This window comes from Lycorma delicatula, chromosome 7 (assembly GCF_047948215.1).
Source record: "Lycorma delicatula isolate Av1 chromosome 7, ASM4794821v1, whole genome shotgun sequence".
Taxonomy (NCBI): Eukaryota; Metazoa; Arthropoda; class Insecta; order Hemiptera; family Fulgoridae; genus Lycorma; species Lycorma delicatula.
Window position 1 is genome coordinate 87,348,442 of NC_134461.1, and position 20,872 is coordinate 87,369,313.

Sequence of the window (20,872 nt, forward strand, 5' to 3'; positions counted from 1 at the left end):
TAAAAACAGAGTTAAATAAAAATACATATAAAAAACAGAATTTAAATTTTGACTCTGTTAGTATACATATTTTTTACACATCCTAAGTAACTCATAATAATAAAATATCTCTAACAGAACAGTAAACACTATCCGTTAACAACTGACGACATGTAATATCTGAAAAAACCACAGGGAATAGCAGCTTGAAAGATAAAAAGCAAGTAAAGGAAGGGAAAAATATCAAAGGCCAAAGCCATCATTACAGATACTAAAGCGGTACCTGTATATAATTAAAAATTTAACAACTCTGGGGATGGTAGAGGCTTTTTTAATAGCATTTAATAAATGCTAATAACAGTGCATTTGATATTGAATTATAATTGTCTGTATAAAAAAAGATAATTTAAATGATTTTAAAAAAAAAAATCACAGAACGGAATCAGACTGAACCCTGCTGCTTGCTTCCAACAGTATTTTCTGAAATAAATGTGTTGGTGGTATGCTACAATAAATTTACATAAAAGTAACAATTCAAATCATAAATGGAAATGAAATACTAAAAACAAGAATCCACTAATGGGAGAAGAAAAAATAAGCATTATGTCTGTAAGTAATCAGTAATTATTACTTTTTTTAATATATTTCAAAATAGTGGGAAATTATTAGCAGATTATTAATTTAGCATAACAACCTGTACTTTTATGCTAGATGTAGACGTAGATGTCTGCAGTTCTAGTAATTATTATAATTATAATTTTAACTTACAGTGTATAATGTATTGTGAATATATCAGGGCTTTGAAAGTTCCTCTCCGTTTTTTTTCCAGCAAGATTTGGCAAAAATAAATAAGATGATGTCAATAAATTAGTTTACAGACCTAAAATATAATGATAAACCAATTTATATGATTGATATTAAATGGAAATATTGCATATTTCAAAACTTATTTAAGAAATACAGAAATATAAAAATAATAAAACTGAAATGATATATGGTTATTCACAAGGAACCACATACCCCCTCCTCATGACAGGAATAATTTTTTTTAAAAATTTACTTAGGATGCATTAAAAGTATTAAATAAAAGGTAAGAAGTTAAAGTGAAATGAATACTGGAGGGATTTACATGGCCATTTAGATCAATATACTTACAGCAGCCATTTGCAAAACTGTATTGGACACCTAATAAGAAGTCCTACTGCTAAAAAAAAAAAAATAAAAAAATTAAGGTCCTCATTTCTCACAACTCTTGCCTACAATGTAATATTTATGGGGCAAGTGAATCAAATGTGGGTTGATTTTACTTCAAACATAAAAGTTACTTAAAATTTAACAAAATAAAAATTGCCAAATCAAATTAACACTGTATCTGTGCAATTTAACAATTAAAACTATATCAAGAAAGATAATTCTCATATTGGCTCCTAATTAGCCTTACAGGAAGCTAATGAATTTGTATGCGGAAAAAAAACAGGATTTTGAAAGGACTTTGAAAGGACATGATTTAAATTTCTGTCAGAAGCACTTTTATTATCAAAAACATAATGCAAATACAAATGAAGTGTACAGAACGCACACAATAAATGTTTAAAATTTGCATAATTCAGATGACGCGCATGTGCTTTTATTCATCATACAGAAATATTTTTTTTAAAAACTTGTAATATAATTATGATACACAACAAATACAAAACATAATTTTTTTTTTTACTAGAGTTGTTATTCTCAATAACAAATCATGGTTTGATGAAACGATCGAACATGGGTTTTATTAGTACTATGACAAGGTGGTTATGCCATCTTTCTGAAACCAACAAAGCTTCTTGCATAATTAGCATTTTACTCTTTTCACAAAAGGGAATTCTCTTTTGTTTCCCTCTTAATAGTGCAATTGTCACAATAAACTTTACTGCCTATATTAAAAAATACAGGATGACCATATCAATCACCAACCTTATGAACATGTAATCATATTTATGAAAAGCTTGGAATTTACTATTTCATACTCTTTATTTTTTTACCTGTTCACAAAGCCATCTAGCTAAAACCACATATTAAAATTAACAAGATCCATTATTTTAATTTCAGTTTCATATTAAAAAAAACCAACTGACAGTCAGAATGTAATGTAAAATTCACTACTTATTCTACACATTATAGCCTCCGGAACCACTGTAAGGTGGTTCCGGAGGCTAAAGTAAGGTTATGAAGGCTAAGTAAAGTTATGAAGTAAGGTCTCAGGACGACCATTCCTGAGATGTGTGGTTAATTGAAACCTACCACCACAAAACTGGTATTCACGGTCTAGTGTTCAAATCCATATAAAAGTAACTGCCTGTCTTTGCTAGGATTTGAACTTTAGAACTCTCTTACTTCAAAAACAGCTGATTTGCAATGACGAGTTCACCACAAGACCAACCTAGTGGTTGGTGTAACAAACACAGGATTCTAGCTAGCTACTTACAGATCCCAAAATGACCAACCTGTATTCATTCATTAAATAAATTTTGCAAATTTTTTTCTAACAGCAGAATTATAATAATCAAACATGAATATATATTTTTCTACTAACATGAAACGTCATTCATTACTAAAAAAATACAAGTTTCTGTGAAACAATCATTAAATAACTTTTCATTTAATGGGAGGTAAGGAAATAATAATACTAATTTTCACTAACATATGTATCATGACATGAATAAGAACACCAAGTATAATATTATGTGAAATAATTGCTTCAAAAAGAAGAAAATTAAGTAGTTTGGAGAAATGGGTTGAAAGAGGAAACCTTGAATTAGAAATTTATGCTTGAAATTAAAACCTAACAAATAAAAGTAAATAAAAATTACAAATATTACACACGTAACAAAAAATTAGGTAAATAAATAAAATTATGCATCCCCAGATAACTTTGGATTTTTTTTTTGTCTTCAGTCATTTGACTGGTTTGATGCAGCTCTCCAAGATTCCCTATCTAGTGCTAGTCGTTTCATTTCAGTATACCCTCTACATCCTACATCCCTAACAATTTGTTTTACATATTCCAAACGTGGCCTGCCTACACAATTTTTCCCTTCTACCTGTCCTTCCAATATTAAAGCGACTATTCCAGGATGCCTTAGTATGTGGCCTATAAGTCTGTCTCTTCTTTTAACTATATTTTTCCAAATGATTCTTTCTTCAATTTGCCGCAATACCTCTTCATTTGTCACTTTATCCACCCATCTGATTTTTAACATTCTCCTATAGCACCACATTTCAAAAGCTTCTAATCTTTTCTTCTCAGATACTCCGATTGTCCAAGTTTCACTTCCATATAAAGCGACACTCCAAACATATACTTTCAAAAATCTTTTCCTGAAATTTAAATTAATTTTTGATGTAAACAAATTATATTTCTTACTGAAGGCTCGTTTAGCTTGTGCTATTCGGCATTTTATATCGCTCCTGCTTCGTCCATCTTTAGTAATTCTACTTCCCAAATAACAAAATTCTTCTACCTCCATAATCTTTTCTCCTCCTATTTTCATATTCAGTGGTCCATCTTTGTTATTTCTACTACATTTCATTACTTTTGTTTTGTTCTTGTTTATTTTCATGCGATAGTTCTTGCGTAGGACTTCATCTATGCCGTTCATTGTTTCTTCTAAATCCTTTTTACTCTCGGCTAGAATTACTATATCATCAGCAAATCGTAGCATCTTTATCTTTTCACCTTGTACTATTACTCCGAATCTAAATTGTTCTTTAACATCATTAACTGCTAGTTCCATGTAAAGATTAAAAACTAACGGAGGTAAGGAACATCCTTGTCGGACTCCCTTTCTTATGTTCTTCAATTGTTACTGTTGCTGTTTGGTTACTGTACATGTTAGCAATTGTTCTTCTATCTCTGTATTTGAACCCTAATTTTTTTTAAATGCTGAACATTTTACTCCAGTCTACGTTATCGAATGCCTTTTCTAGGTCTATTAACGCCAAGTATGTTGGTTTGTTTTTCTTTAATCTTCCTTCTACTATTAATCTGAGGCCTAAAATTGCTTCCCTTGTCCCTATACTTTTCCTGAAACCAAATTGGTCTTCTCCTAACACTTCTTCCACTCTCCTCTCAATTCTTCTGTATAGAATTCTAGTTAAGATTTTTGATGCATGACTAGTTAAACTAATTGTTCTGTATTCTTCACATTTATCTGCCCCTGCTTTCTTTGGTATCATGACTGTAACACTTTTTTTGAAGTCTGACGGAAATTCCCCTTTTACATAAATATTACACACCAGTTTGTATAATCTATCAATCGCTTCCTCACCTGCACTGCGCAGTAATTCTACAACTCTGGATTATCTTGCCAGAAACGTTTTTGTAACAATTAGAGCTTTGACTAATATGGGAGCATACACATGTCATTAACAAATACATAAATTAAAAAAATATATATAAAATTATAAAAATTTTATAATTTTTAGTTAATCAACAATAGACAATGTTAGCTCAGTTTTTATACTCATTTCTTAAACAATTTAGTACATACACAGCCTGCTGTATACATTATTTGTAAAGGGCTTGTCCAATTACCATAAAATTGTTCACACTGCCCATCTAATACATAAATAATGCAGTCACTTTAAAAATATTTTTTTGTATTTTATGAAGAACAATTTTTTCCCCCAATGTCTTAGCGACCCCATATAGTATTTTAATCAGTAGCAAATTATTTTATCTTTTATTAGTTAACTTTGGCTCTTGGAATATAGTTTATTTCTCACTTAGACATACTTTAATGTTAGTCTGAAGATTCCCTTTTTTAATCACATAACATAATAATTAAAACATTTTATTTAATATGCTGATTCAGTTTCTTACAAACGTATCCTACATTATCTCTAATTTAACACATCTACACTGATTTCTAATGTAAAATTTTCCCTTTTCCCCAAAATTAATCAACTCTTCTTCTTCCTTCAACTTTCATTTTTATAATATTAATGAATTATATTTTTTACTTAAGTTTTCTGTTATAGGTTCAGTAGTTGTAAACTGTACATCAGCAATCTGTAGAAAGCTATCTACTTCATAGATATGCACCATATAATTTTTTAACATTTTAGAATTTTTATTCTGTGAAAAATAATGCAACTGTTGCCTATTTGTTATCTCATCATGAATATTGCCATTTTAATAATTTAATCCACTAATTTCCCATTGCGGACATTTCTTAGTCATCCTCTTCCATCTTTATAAACAAATAAGGAATATACAAACGAAAAACTTCATTTTGAAAAAGAGAAAATTTACTAATAGAAACAAAGTTCAAATAATACAATAATAATAATAATATAAGTGCTAGTTTTATCAAACTTTTTATCACTTAGGAATCGTTGATAGTGCATTTTCAATGAAAATAAATTATGCTTCCAAGTGCCATAGCAAAAAAAGCCTTGCCTGCGTTTTTGTCTAATCATGATACAATTTAATAATAAGCTTATTTCATTATTAATAATCAAAGAGTGAGGAAAACTAATTTCAAAATATCAGATTTAATTTAAGCAATTATAATTTTTAATTAACAAAAGTAATTCTTAACTGAAATACAGTTTTCTGAAATACAAAAGTAATTCTTAAACTGAAAAGTGACTTCTTAACTGAAGTCACCGTATCCCCAAGTAAAACTAAAAATTTGTAATGAGTTATAAATGAAAAATGTGATATAATAATGAATTTAACTTACTCACTTGATACATAGTATTAATTTGAATGGTCCAGTCTGTTTGTTGAATGGGTCTGTATGTTCTCCTTCATGTTGCACGCATAATTTTATACAACGCAATGTCCTCTGTAATATGCAACTGAGCATTTCTAGTGTTATGTTACAAGTATCCCTCATAGCATCATGCAATTCTTCATTTGTGGTATAGCAATGTGCAGATGCATATGTCTTGATAATTCTTCATAAAGAATTGTTTGGTGTGGTGAGATCAGGACTTTGTGTTAGCCATGATAATGGAGCTGGTGACACTGGAGTACCATGGCCAATCCAATGTCCTGAAAAGTTTTTATTCAGAAACACGCAGACTAATAGAGCAAATTGTGCAGGTGCTACATCCTGCTGCAACCATACTTGTTCCGTGAGATCCTTCTCTCAAAGCTATGGTATTAACTGTGCCTTAAACATCTCTAAATAAGTTTATACATTCACTGGCCCATCAAAAAATAAAGACCAAACAAATGATGAGCTGTCATTCCAGCCTCTATCATGACATGCAGTGGATTTCTTTCCAACTCTGTTGCGTAATAAGGATTTTCTCTCCCAAAATAACACATTTCTGGCAAGCGAACTGCAATTGCACATTTGTCAGTAAAAAAGCGACGTTATAAAAAGCTGTTACCCCAACCAACCCCAAAGAAACTACTGAATCTTCTAAACACATATATATCCAACAAATATTTTTCATTAATTTTATGGGTATGGTGAGTTCCCGGCCAAGAGAAATAAATTTTTATAATAAAAATACAAAATGGTAAATAGGTGGTAAACTAAGCATTTCCGGACATACCTTGAAATATTTTTTTTTTCTTTATTTTAATGTGTGGGACCACCACCCTGAATTCTTGAAAACATTTTTATAAACACCCAATATACAAGATGTCTGTACTATAGGTATCCAAAGGTAATGGTTACCATTTAGAAAACCAGTCATCATAATTTCTTAAAGTAAGCTCAACCTTCAGGAAATATCTCCCAAGATTTGTTCTGTTTACTCTCAAGGTCGGTGGAGTACGCATGCGCAGGCAAGCTGATTCACAATGCAGTTGTAGTCAGTTGAGATGTGGACCCCATAACAGAAGGTTCAGTGCGTGTTTTGGTTAGCAAAATTTTAATCAGTTTCACATGTACAAACTGAAAAAAAATAAGTCTATTCATCAGTGGGATACAACTTTAAGAAAGACTGTAAGCATGGTTTTACAAAATGGATGTCATCCAAAAGTTTCAGTTATGGACGAGTCCTGTGGATCGCGTTCATCAGTGGCTCATTTGAGAGAGTACAAGTTACAACTCCTTTATCACATTAAATCACATGATCACAGCCTACAATATCAGTTTGCTCCAGGGGTAATGCACCATGCTAAAAAAAATCTTAATTATCTTTATACGTTGTTATTTAGTGATGAGGCAACCTTTCATTTGGGCAGGAAAATTAAAAAGACGGGATTCTTAAATTTTAGGGTACTGTAAACCCCATACAGTAATTAAAAATAAAAGGGACATAAAAAAAGTCAATGTCTGGATTACGACTGTACAAAAGTGGTGCAACTGTTTTTTTTTTTTCCATGGAGACAACTACGATAGGACATATGTATCTCAACATGCTTTGAGAACTTTACTCTTTTTCACATTTCTACAGGCTTCAGTTTCCAAGAAGATGGTGCTTCAGCTCTATTTCATCGAGATGTTACCATGTCCTTGAATACTTTCTCCGGATGTTAGATCGTATGGAAAGGACCAACTGTATGGCCACCTAGATATCACGCATTTATATTTAGAAAACCAATATTTTTTCTAAATATAAGGTTTGGAGATTTATTACAAGTAGTGTTAACCAAAGAACAGTTCAAGATTTGGATGATTTAAAACACAGAATTGCTGAAGCTGTTGGTCTAATAAATGGCACATAATCCTAAGCAACCGGCAAGAGTTAGATTATAGTCTAGACATCTGCCAAGCTACAAAAGGTGCACACATTGAACTTGACTAACTTACATTAAAACTTGGTGAGTTGCTGTGCTTATTTAAAAAATAAATTATATTAACTAGGTCTCTTACATTACTGTAAATGGAATATAACTAATAAGAAATAAGTACTCACTGTATTATTTTGTGGTAAAGGTTCCACCTGTTGCATTTTGCCCACACTCCTGCAACAAAAAAGAAAGAGGCATTTATTTAAAAGAGATAGTCAACTCTATTAAATGTGAAACAGAATAATATATAGTCAATACATTCTTAAAGTATTAAAAAAGATTATTTTTTAATAATTTTCTTTTTTTATATGATTAATTCATATTGTAAATTAAATGTTGTTTAATCACAACTACATACCCTGCTTTTAAAACCTAACTACTGCTAACAAAAGCTAAAAATTACAGAACACACTCAAGTGTTACATAAAAAAATATGAAACTTACAGCACAACATGTTAAATTCAAATGTGCTTATCTAAAAACAATCAATCAACACATAAATACTTACAAAAAGAAGTAAAAAAAATGAACTGACCTTTACAAATCATGAAAACTCCTACACACTACAAGATCAACAGTCTTTATGAATAATACTTCCGAATAACTTTGCAGTAGTTTGTCTTAGGAATGAGATACGCCATGAAATTACCTAAAATTTATAAATGACTGCAACTATACTATAATAAACCAGGAAAAATGCACATGGATAAATAAATTTTCAGCAGCAAAGAGCAAACATTAAGATTAAAACTACACACAGGAAGTTTGGTCTGTAAATAAATTTTCAGCAGCAAAGAGCAAACATTAAGATTAAAACTACACACAGGAAGTTTGGTCTGTACATCATGGTTGACAAATCAAGGCCTGGCTATGCTATTTTTAAATTTTGGTTCCTTGATCTAAATCCTGGTCCTTGGTTGCTGTTATGTTCTACTTAATCCCAGCTCAGAGAAGACAACGCATAATTCAGATTTTTTATGAATAAAAGACCCATTCATCAATAAGTTTCTATTAAATACAATTGCATCAGATAGAGATTTCTCGATCACCAATGAATAAGTAACTCATTCAAACAAATCAGCCTTCTCTGACAAAACACAAACAAGATTTGTTTCTATTGGTCTAAGATGTCTGAAGAAAAAAATTATTAATGCCAAGCATTAAAAGATATTTTTATTAATTATTTTTAATCAAGTAAAAATTAAAAGCAATTCTTGAAAAACACATTCTTTTACACCTAAAAAGTCAGAAGATTGATTTTACCAACATTGTGACAGGATTTAATCACAGTTCAATAAGAAAGATCTATCCCAGAATTACTGAAGATATATGTTACCATCTTTAGGATTATGAATATTCAATATCAGGCCACCTAAGTATCTACGATTAAGTATCCCTTTTAGAAATATTGCTGACACGATAAGTACTAGGTAAAAGATTACAAAACACGTAAATAAATTAAAAGTAAAATTTCTTAAAAGCACAAAATATAGTTAAACAACTATTACTAGGAGTCTGAAACAATAAACTGAGGAGGGTACTGTGAAATAATATCTTCCAGATTCTACCATCTTTCGTATCTAACATAATTAAGAATATCATGATAAAACACAACGTCAAATGATTTTGTATCAAATTTTTATTTGACCGCACTTAAGTGAAGTTAGCCTGAGAATAAGAAATAATTCCCTTATTAGTCAATTCTATTTTATGACTAGACTATTCGATTGTCATAATTATAAATAAAATTAACTCTATAATGCAGCTCTTCATAATGAAAATTTTTCTGTAACCAACAAATTGACAGGTCTCTACACAATTTCTATTTCAATCAATGAAAAATATGTATCCATCACATTTGAATCGACGGGTGATTTCCAAGGGTTAATAACTAAAGTATTTGAACTAATAGATTTGTTTTGACATATTCTAAATGGCAAGGGATTGACTCCTGTTTGCACCAGCAAATACTGAATACAGAAAATCTAAGTGAACAGGATTATTACCAATCACAACGTAAATTATGAAGAATTACAAGTTACTTCAGTTAGTTAAAAAATACTGATTTATAAAAAAACAAATTCATTTGCACAATAAATAAGTGAAAACAATTAAATTAGTTTAATGAATTTTAAAAAGTTACATTATTAAATAAAAATGTTATAAATTCTAAATACAATTAGATTTATTTTTTATAATAATGTACAAAAATTAGTGTTTTTAAATACGTAATTTCTGGTTGTAATGGTAAAATTTTACAGAATGGTGCCAAGAATATAAAATCAATCTATACAACCTAATAGGTTAGATTTTTCCTAAAGAAAATTGATAGACGTACTGAGCTGATTAACAGAAACAATTGAGAGAAAGCCTGAGCCCATAACACATGTTGGACAGCAGGCTACAACAAACATCCTACATGTTCCCACCATTAACTGCTGTATATGCATTAGTCCAGTAATAGAATATATAATACAGCAGTAATAAACTGTGTAAAACAGATATGTGTATCTGTTTTACTTCACCTTTTAGAAATGAAGGAAAGACCTCAGTATGCAGTGATGGAATCGTGAGCGAGGCAAGATTTACAGTAGTGCAGTAATTGTGCATTATTATGTGTTCTTGTCTACGAGTGCACCTCTATGAACAGATATATTTAACATCAGATTAAGTTTTAAATGAGACCTCATGATCAGTGTGCTTAATACAAAACCAATAATAATACTATGATGTTCTAAATTGATGTGAATCAATATTTCTTCTTTAGAATGAGATAAAATCAATATCCAAACTTGAAATATCATATGTCAGTTCAATATCTCATTTTTTTAAATTGAATTTTAAACTGAAAACAACTTAGAAACAAAAAATTCACAGGATTCTGAATTTACAAGTAATTCAATTAAAAAAATAATTTAATGATTGAAATAATTTACAATATAACATTACGATTATAAAATGAATTAATTATCTTTTAATTTCAATTTATTTCAATTTTCAATTTTACTTTCATTTAACAGTCAGATATTTTACAAAACAAATTGTAGTTAAAAGTAGTGTTCTGCAATATACATCAGTAATGCAACTATTTCTTAAACAATACAATATACAATTTGAAGTCTGCAGATAGGAATATTAACTTGGAATCAAACATTTAATTTGCTTCAGAATGGTTTTCACAGCTGAGTGAAGGAGGTGGTCAAAATTCCTTTATTAAGTAAACTACTGTTACTAGCCATTTCTTTTCAAAAAATGTATGCAAATGGATATTTTCTTTATAACACACAAAAAAATAATTAAGTTCACAAGATATATTTTTTGAATTATACAAATAAATAAAAAATCAATATTTAAAATAAAACAACAATAATATAAACCAAGAAGTATCCCAAAGAACTACTACTGTCCACAACCTTAACACAAATTAAAAACACTGTTAAACAAAAAGATTAACACTAATGTGATTGGAACACATCAGTAGTGAGGCTTTACAATGCATTTTTGTAGACCAATGTTCAGTACATGAGCAATATTATTAATATACTAAAAGGAATTTTCAATAAACATCAGAAGTCAAGATTTTTAGAACTGTCAAGTCTATAATAATCGTAATAATCTGACAACTGCATCAGATAAAAAACAGATCTAAGTAACATAAATTATTTACAAACTTTGTGCTACCAATATGAGAGGAATGATTTAACTCCATGCTGCTGCCGTATAGTATGCGACAGATTTAGTAATACATTTTAGGCCTGTGTTGAATGTTAAGGATATAGGTATAAAAACTGACTATATTACAGCCCTCAGAATAATTTAGTTATGTACGTGTGTGTAACTAAAGCAGTGTAACCTAATGAACTCGGGAACCATCAATATGACCATCTAGAGTAGATGAGAATTATCAAGGTTCAGGAAATTTACAATGATTATATCGGAGGGTTTTATTCATTAGATCAATTAATGTGGCAGTAATATTAAACAAAGATCCTTGAGAATAATAATTTACAGCAGAATAAATTCCAACATTTTGCTAATACAAAATTTCTCTATTTCCCAAGATTGAAATTATGACAATAATCCCTAATAATGACAATTCTTCCATTGATCTAAAATAGAAGAGAGTTTATCTCTCCTCTGATGGGAATTTTAACAGTTCAAAGTTAAAGTTAATACTTCCACACATCACATTTTCAGCATGGGCAATGTTCTTAGAGGGTGTAACAGTATATCATTATCATTCTGGACACCATCAAGTGCAAGTTAATGGCTGAAGTTGATATCATCTGGCTGATGTCAACTTCAGCCTACCTTTTCTTTTTCTGCTAGGCAAAAGCAGAATTTCAAACCCTTCAACAGTACATTGGTCTTACTGACACTAAGTTTCTATCATTAATTTTTCACGCATAAATTGTCATCTTGAACAATACCTCTTTATTCATCCTGCTATCGGCAAGGGTAACACCCAATAAACTGTCTTATAATTATATAATAGCTTTCTCATTTTGGCTTAACATTCTTTCCTTGATAACCATAACTGTGATTCCACATCTGACTCTTCAGCTTCATTTTCTTCAGCTTTCTAGCAATTTTGTGTCAATTAGCAATCTCAACAAGTTTTAAAATATTTAGTCAAATTATTCTCAGCCTCTACGCCTCAGATTTTGGTCCAGAATTTTTCTGCTTATTTCAGGTTAACATCTCTATATCTTCTTCCATCACACACTTTATGATTCCTTCAATTTCGAATTTACCAAAAAGATCTGTCTATAATATCCTCACGCAGTGATAACTTCTCTATATTTTCTTTCTTGTGAAGATGTCTTGGAAAAAACACTTTCATTACTTGCCTCTGAATGCTGTTCACCACAGCAGTCACAATCAAAATGAAGAAAATGAATGAGTCTAGCCTTGATTATGAGTCCTAATGAATTTACATTCTAATTGAGGATGTTATACTGAGTCCAGCTTGTACGTTTCACTCCTGTTTTGGATAAACCAACTGCTTCATGTCTACATATACATGAACGAGAAGTGTTCATAAAAAAAATAAGTGCAATTGAATTGAACGAATTTTGTCTTTGAGAAATAAGGGTTTACTTAAAAATATTTCCATGAAAAAAACATACTCAACTTGGGTATACTGAACTGAAACTTTTTGTTTTTAATCCTAATAGTTTTCAAATCTGCATTAGTTGTCTGTAGTCAATTCTAAAATTTATATTTACATTCTTTAATTAATTAAATTTATTTCTTTATTTCATTCTTTATTTAACTGATACAAATATGCAAGATTACAATCATCAACAAAAAATTTATTTTCAAAATTTATACTAACTTTAATTACAATAAATAATAACCGAATCAACGAACAACAGCTTCATATACTTTAATCATAAAAATAATTAGCAGAATAGAGGTTGCCATTTAAAACTGACACTAGGATTGTCCCTGAAAAATAAATATTCTTGGACAAGAAATTGAAGGGCCAGTGAATAACAACAAAACTAAATATTTAAATCATTAATAAAAACTTTTGAACAATATGAAAGTGTCCATGTTCCAAACTGTTAACAAAAGATTATTTATTTGATATAATAAAAAAAAAAATAATAATAATTACCTTGGACTCTTTCTAAAAACATCTTTTAATTTGAACTTCTAACGAAAGCCATTTTTGTTTTTGTGCCTCCAATTTATAAGATTACTTCCTCTAACGAAATTTTTATTAGAAGTATTACTGTGGAAGGATGGATGACAAATGAACATATTATATGTGAATATTGTATTTTAATTGTATTAATAACAGTTTTAGTGAAAATCCTTTAGAAGCTATATTTTTGGACACAATACATATAAAAACATAATGCTAGCATAATTATCATATGGATTTGATTGTTAAAAATGAATTTAGTTCACTGGAGCTCTATGTACGCAGAATCATTTTTAAAAAAAGAAGCAAACTGAAGAGGTTAATTTTAACTATAGCAAAATAAATTTATCAATTTATACTGAAGTTGGAATATTACCTGGCTCACAGACCCATGTTTATTTACAAAAAAAATTATGTTTACTATAATTTTATTAAAAAATACTGATTTTGTGATAAAAATAATTAGCCTGTAAAACTGATTTACAGTAGATATTATTACAAAAGTGTTCAGTATATTATTACAAAAGTATTCAGTAATTGAATGTGAATTCACAATAACATACTTGGTATAAGTACAGAATAAACACAGGAACAGTTCTGAATTGATAAATTGGGACAGCTGATGGACAATATAATATATTATAATTAGATAGTTGATAAAAGACAATAAACTGGATTCAGGCGATAATAACGCCAAAGTGTTCTTTGCCCACAAAAAAATAAACTGGAAAGCTGATAATGCTGTTAAGAACTTTAATAAAATTCTGTATAAGGGTTACTGAATTGAAAAAAAAGAAATATTTTCTGGATGCACAATGACTTGAATTTGAATACAGTTTAAAATGGTAAAGAAGTGAAAACTTTATTTCACATAAAATCAAAAATCTGACGTCACTGAATTGGATCACAGACTGAAAACCTAAATATACTACTGTCAACAATTAATATACTTCACTCTCGCTAGTGGATGCCAAATGCAAGTGTTTTGAAAGTGGTTTACCAAATGCAAGTGCTAAAATGATAAGATTGTGTGTGCGTATTGTATACAGTTTGTTATAAATCTAAAATAAACCATTGCATACATTGTATGTTATTATAATTTTAATAATTAAGCTGAATTTAAAACAATTTCATTACATCCTAATGTGTATGTCAATAATTTTAGCAGGACTTTCGAGATATTATTTATATTTCATCTTTCACACCAAGCAATGGCTAGCATACAACAGTAACCGATTAATATGTTTACAAAAATTCAACTTTTGTCAAATATATAAACAAATTTTATAAGTAAACTTAACATTTGCTTTTAAAGAACTAAATTACCAATTACCAATTTTTAATAAAAGGGTCAATTTGCAAATGCTTTATTAAGAATTGTAAATTAAAGAAGCTTCAGTAATCCTATAAATTAATAAATTTTAGAATTTTATGGCAACATATAAAAATATATTCCTAACATTGATCATACTACTATGACTAGTTTCTTTTTTACAAATGATTGTCATAAAAAAAAGTTGTAAAGGTTCATAACAAATAAAATTTTATCAAATATTTAAAAACAATGTGGACATTATATTAAGTCAATCAGCACTGAAGAGTCATTAAGGGACCCAATGAAAACAACCATAATGAAGGTTTAAAAATCAATTGTTCAAAACCTGCATTGTAATGAATAATTTAAAATAAAAGAATTAATTTACTAATAGTACAATGATATTTCAAATGTCAGTCTAACAAATTTTAAATCATTAGTGGGAGTCTGCTCAACAGCTAATTGTAATTTTCATATATACTCCAGTATTGGAGTTCTACCTACATGGAGGAAAAAACTGTACATATTTGAGTTTTTCAAAACTCAAATATTATTACTTGCTAATGAACAGTGTTTTCCTTAGTAAAAGTACCCCAATCAATAAAGTTAATAATTCCAAAGTAAAGATTTGTATTAATAAACAGTTATTATTTTTTTATTTTATTTTTCTTCCATTGAAATGGACTTTTATTTTTGTTAACATAAGGTAATAAATTGTAATATATATATATATATATATATATATATATATATACATTATATAATAACATATATATATATATGTTATATATATATAAAACATTTTGACAATTCAAATAATTCAAACATATTGCCACTGTGCTAATTAAATTCAGAAAATAACAACTTAAACCCCAAAAATCAGCAACAGAAAAAGCCAAAACACTAATACCAATAGTCAACTTCGGCAGTATCCCTGATCATCAGTCTGTACATAATTATAAAATTACATCAAACAAAACAAATTAAAAATAAAAATTTAGAAAATTAATAATCACAAAATAATATATTATACATGGTTAAATGGAAGATCTTGAAGAAATTTTTTTTGCCATTTCTCAAAATCCTTCTGGGAGTAATTTTTTTTTCTTAAAATCAACTGTTTTCCTTGTTTTCTTTCTCCATGATAATTTTCTGGCTAAGGTGGACCTGCTAAGGAATCGCAGGACTTTACAAGTACTGAATGCATCTTTGGTATATGTACAAAGTTGGTAGGAGCAGGTCTCTGCCTATGATCCTGTCTTGTAACTGTTTTCTATTCAATAGATGTACAAACAGCCTGATTTAAAACTAAAGTGGGAATCAGTTAATGCCAAGTCTTTTAACTCGTTCTTATAATCCGAATAATACTAAAGAAATTGCAGGAAAAATAAATATTAGAATTCAACTTAATTATAATTTTATGTTATCAGAAGGTTGCTTTCTGGTAATGGAAAAATAATACTCTTAACTCCACAATTATTACTACAATACAGCAAATAAGAACAGAAGAAAATCTATTTTTCAAGTATTATGAATAGCTGAATCCTCTTCCTACTATAGATAAATTACTTGCTGTTTACTGAGCTGCAGAGGAAAGAGCCAATGGAGCTGTTGCTTCACTGATGGAGTTTGATGGAAGTAGCAATCAGAAAGTGAACTTGCTCAGGGACTTTATTTCTTATGCATGGGTTGAAATAAAAGCTCAATAATAAGTAGACTTCTTTTCACCTGCAGGAACAACTTTCTTCTCAATCATATTCTGTTGTAGATACCATACTTAGGCATGGTGAGATCAGGATCACATTTATTTACCTCAACCACCAAACATGGAGCGTTTAAAACCCACAGTACTGAGGAGATAGCATAAAATGAAAATGAATTTAATACAAATTACTTAAGGTATTTATAGTCCTTATATTATTATTATTTTAGTATTTTTATTATGTAATAACGGAATTATTTCAAACATGAGTAAGGATGCAGGATCCCATGAAAGTACATTCAAGAAAAATTAAGATATGTCTTATCTCAAAATATATATATATATATATATATATATATATATATGGTTAAATGGAAGCTTTACAGGTACATTCAGAAAATGTACAGGTAAATGGAAGATGTCAGGTACATTCCCTTCTTACACTCTGCTTTTTGCCTCAACAATCACCAGATTGTTATCCATAGGGTTATAAGAAAATACACAAAAAGGTCAATATAATTTAAAATTACCCCAAAAATTACAAAAAAAAATCCAATATTTTTAATGTATAGGATGAAATTAAATATGCTGTATACACTAAAAAGTAAAATGGCCTTTTAACCAATTTTTTTTTAAAGGTGTTTTTTAATTATCAAATGGAATTATATAAAATTCTTTATTTTGCCAGAACTCAAATTTATGAAAGGAGGATGGATTTAAATCACGATTCAGTATATTGCACAAAAAATTTCCTCGAGTGAAATATACAATCTACAGTTTTAATTCAATGGAAACTAACACAATTTATGTAAATGGAAAATTTGGGTCTGTGATTATAAACACTAAAAACCTTCCTCAGGATAACTAAAAGTGATCTGCAAGTACTCAAGAAAACATCAAGTGGTTTCTTGAGATAAATATGGGCAGCAATGTAGCAAATATACCAGAACATTTAACAACATAAATAAATACATATGAACTAACAATAAGTTGCCAGTCAATGTAAAAACAGTCTGTCCAAAGCCAGTGTGATTTTTGACTAGTTGATAAACCATTAATACATACTGTATGAATGAAAAGACTCTCAGAACCACAAATCTGATCCATTTGGTTCTTTGATAAGACCAACTTGGCTAAAGTATTCTTCATTAAAATTTTCACAATATTTTATATTTCTGCTAAGATTATCATAATTGATTTGAGTGTTATTTTCTGTCCTTCCTAGCACTGTCACTCTAACATGTGTAGTTGACTGCGACTTGAAAAAGAATTGTATGTTACTCAAAATTGTATGAAACACCTATGGAGAAAGTTCATCATGTATGAAATGGTTCTTACAACTGTATTATAAGCTGATGTCATTCTGGAATAATATTCTGAACTCTTCACGTTTAATTTAAGTAAATATAATTTAGCAACATGCATAAATAATAATGAATATACAAAAATACTGATGAAAAACATACACCTCCATGAAATATGGAAATAAAAATAATTTTCATTAATAGAAACAAGAAACATAATTTTATGAGAATATATTCTGTACTGAACTACATCCTAATTTGACAATAGAAACTTACCTATTATAATTTATGGTATCTGAAATAATATAAAAGAATTTTTTTTTAAATCATCGTAACAGCAAATGTAATCATGTAATTGGACTCTAACTGAGCAAAAAATATATATTCAGGAATCTCTCACTTGTCTAAATGGACTAAAGAAGATATCATAGAGAGGCCATTAAATACTGAAGAGTTTAGTGAAATAATCCGGTGTGCTATTATATCAGAGATAAACGAGACTGTAAGACTGTAATTTACCTACCTTTATCTGATATATAGTTCAGATTGTGCTACTACAAAGGAGAAAAGAGTCCATGAGTTGGTAGATATGTAGCGCCCATACCAATACTTCAAGTCCTAGCATTCTCAGCATGGAGAATCTAATAGGGCATATTCATATAACAGATACGGTAGGATGATTGCAGTAAAAGACAACTATACTATAACAGGAATACTCCAGTCCCCCTCCAGGTAACAAGTACCAATTTTGTTCACAATTATTTGGAAGATTCAGGATTCAACTGGAGGTAAAGTCAAGAGTATTTAAGTGAATTGTGAATAAGTTTCATTAAACTTATTCTTCTTTCTTTTATGAGAAAAACCAACAAGGCATACAGAAAAATTTTTCTATAAATGCAATATTCCCTAATCTTCCTAAGCGATTGAGGAATTGATTAAACATTTTTTATCGCTTTTCTTAAAAATTCACCACCTTTCTCCATTTTTGATCTTTTGTAATCTAAATTCCCCCAAGAATCCAACTGCAGAGGAAGCTTTCATAGGGACTTTTATTACTTATATAGGCATTCTATGGTATATTTAAATATTGGCTGTAAAACCTAACTAGTTAAATCAAGCCTTTTATTCCTTATAAGGACAACAGCACACAAAACTTATGTTAACAAGAAAGGAATCCTACTTAAAATGGATAAAAAGTTTTGTTAATAGATGAGATTCTGTTACAATAGACATCTCATGATAATGATATGAATGACATTATTTTCATTCTATGCAAAGTTATTTCAAATTGCATGGCAATCTCTCTCAAGATGATTATATAGCCAAAAACAAGAAAAAACGTTCATGTAAACATAGAGGTCAGAAAACAGTTCATTGGCGAGCTTTGCCTAAAGAAACATTTAGCTCTGCTTTCTGCTCCATCTGTGAAATTAAACTGTACTAAAATCTTGAGGTACAAATCTAGGGGTAAATTTGGTGCTTCCTTTGGGTTTTTGATGAAGTGATTGAATATAAGTGGTCCCAGACCTCTATCTCACTTAAATTTTAAGAAAAATGGGGTAAAACACAAAAACATATTGGTATAAAATACACTTTTTTAGGTTTGGAATAAAATAATTTTGTTAAATTACCAATAAACAAATAAAAATTTCTAGTTAACTTTGTGGATAATTTAATTCTGAGAAAATTGATGTAAATATCTATTAAAATTAAACACTAATTTGAGAAGTTCAATTTTAATCAGAAACAGCACACAGACTGGATTGGAAAAGTGTTATGATTTTAAACAGAACAATTTTCATCAATGTTTGAACATCATGTAAAATGAAAACAAATAGAAAAAATAAATTAAAAAAATAAAAATCACATCTGTTTGATTTTCTAAAAATTGAATATTAAAATGGTTACTTGATAAAGCTGCAAACATTTCTTCAAAGCAGTTCCTCAATGTGGCCGACATTCTGTTCAATGCATAGTTCAGCTCGGCGAATCCATGCTAGCTGGGCATATCTAATAGCAATAGTGGCTTGAGCTCAATTCTTCTTGTGTGCCAATACCAGCAGAATAGACTAACAACTTTAACCAATCCCAAAGGAAAACATTTGCTGGCATGAGTGGAAGATCAAGGTGGCCAATTTACTGGTCTGTTTTGATCAATATACTGCTTACAAAATGTGTTATTTAAATGACACACATACACAACACTACAGTAGTGATAATCACATCATAACACAACAGTAGTGAGCAGGTGCGCCATCATTGAAAAACCTCATCTGTACTCGATCTGCAAGTATCCGTATCTTCCAAGAGTTCCATCAGATTTGTTTGCAAAAAATGCAACTACCCCCTCCATTGAGCCTTGGCGGTAAGAAAAAAGGACCTATGAGGTTATCACCAACACCATACCACACATTAAACAAAAATGTGCGATGGAAATGAATTGACACAATCTCATTAGGATTTTCTTCGGCCCATTTCAATGTTTCAATAATTTACAATGCCATTTCTTATAAAACAGGATTCTTCAGTAATGAGAATATTACTTAGGAAATTGGGATGTTACATTTTCTAATAATTAACCTTCACGAATTTCATCAGTAAATCAGGTGGTAATAACTCTTATACACATGCTGTATGGAATGGGTGTAATTGTTGCTCCTGTAACATTTGTTACACAATTGATAGCAAAACTCAATTGAAAGCAATGTGACAACCTTCTCTGGGGCTTGAGGTGAGAGATAATTCTACCACGTTCAACACTGTTCTTCAGCGATGGCATTTCTCACAAAATGTTCCTGACAAGTATTGAATCACTGTGGTTTTAAGCATACTGTTTCCTTGAATTCACCTCTCCAAAACCTCAAATGTTTTATGGTCTGGTACTCTTCGATCTGGATAATTTTCCTAATATTCACACACAGCAGCCATTCCATTTTTATTTACATTGCCATAAATTAACATGTCCATGAATTCTCCAAATGATAACAATTTGGGCTACCACACATTATGAATGACAGACCAAACAATAACAGCACAAACACCGCCCAAATGAATACACAAATGCTGGACACTAAATAACTGTTGACCAGCTGTTACTGCCATCCATGAAAAAATAAGAATTTTTAATATGTCTTTAAGTTGAACTTCTCAAATGCTTAAATTTTAATAGATGTTATTT

The 20,872-nt window shown here is 29.7% G+C and overlaps 1 protein-coding gene across 5 annotated transcripts in view; it reads right to left on the reverse strand.

The window, feature by feature from the left end:
* Positions 1 to 20,872, reverse strand: part of LOC142328110 (homeotic protein female sterile-like) — a 147,676-nt gene that overhangs the window by 112,394 nt on the left and 14,410 nt on the right. For all 5 annotated transcript variants that reach the window (XM_075371619.1, XM_075371622.1, XM_075371623.1 and 2 more), the window contains one exon: positions 7,846 to 7,894. In XM_075371619.1, coding sequence (XP_075227734.1) covers positions 7,846 to 7,894 — 49 coding nt within the window. The remainder of the gene's footprint in view (positions 1 to 7,845; positions 7,895 to 20,872) is intronic.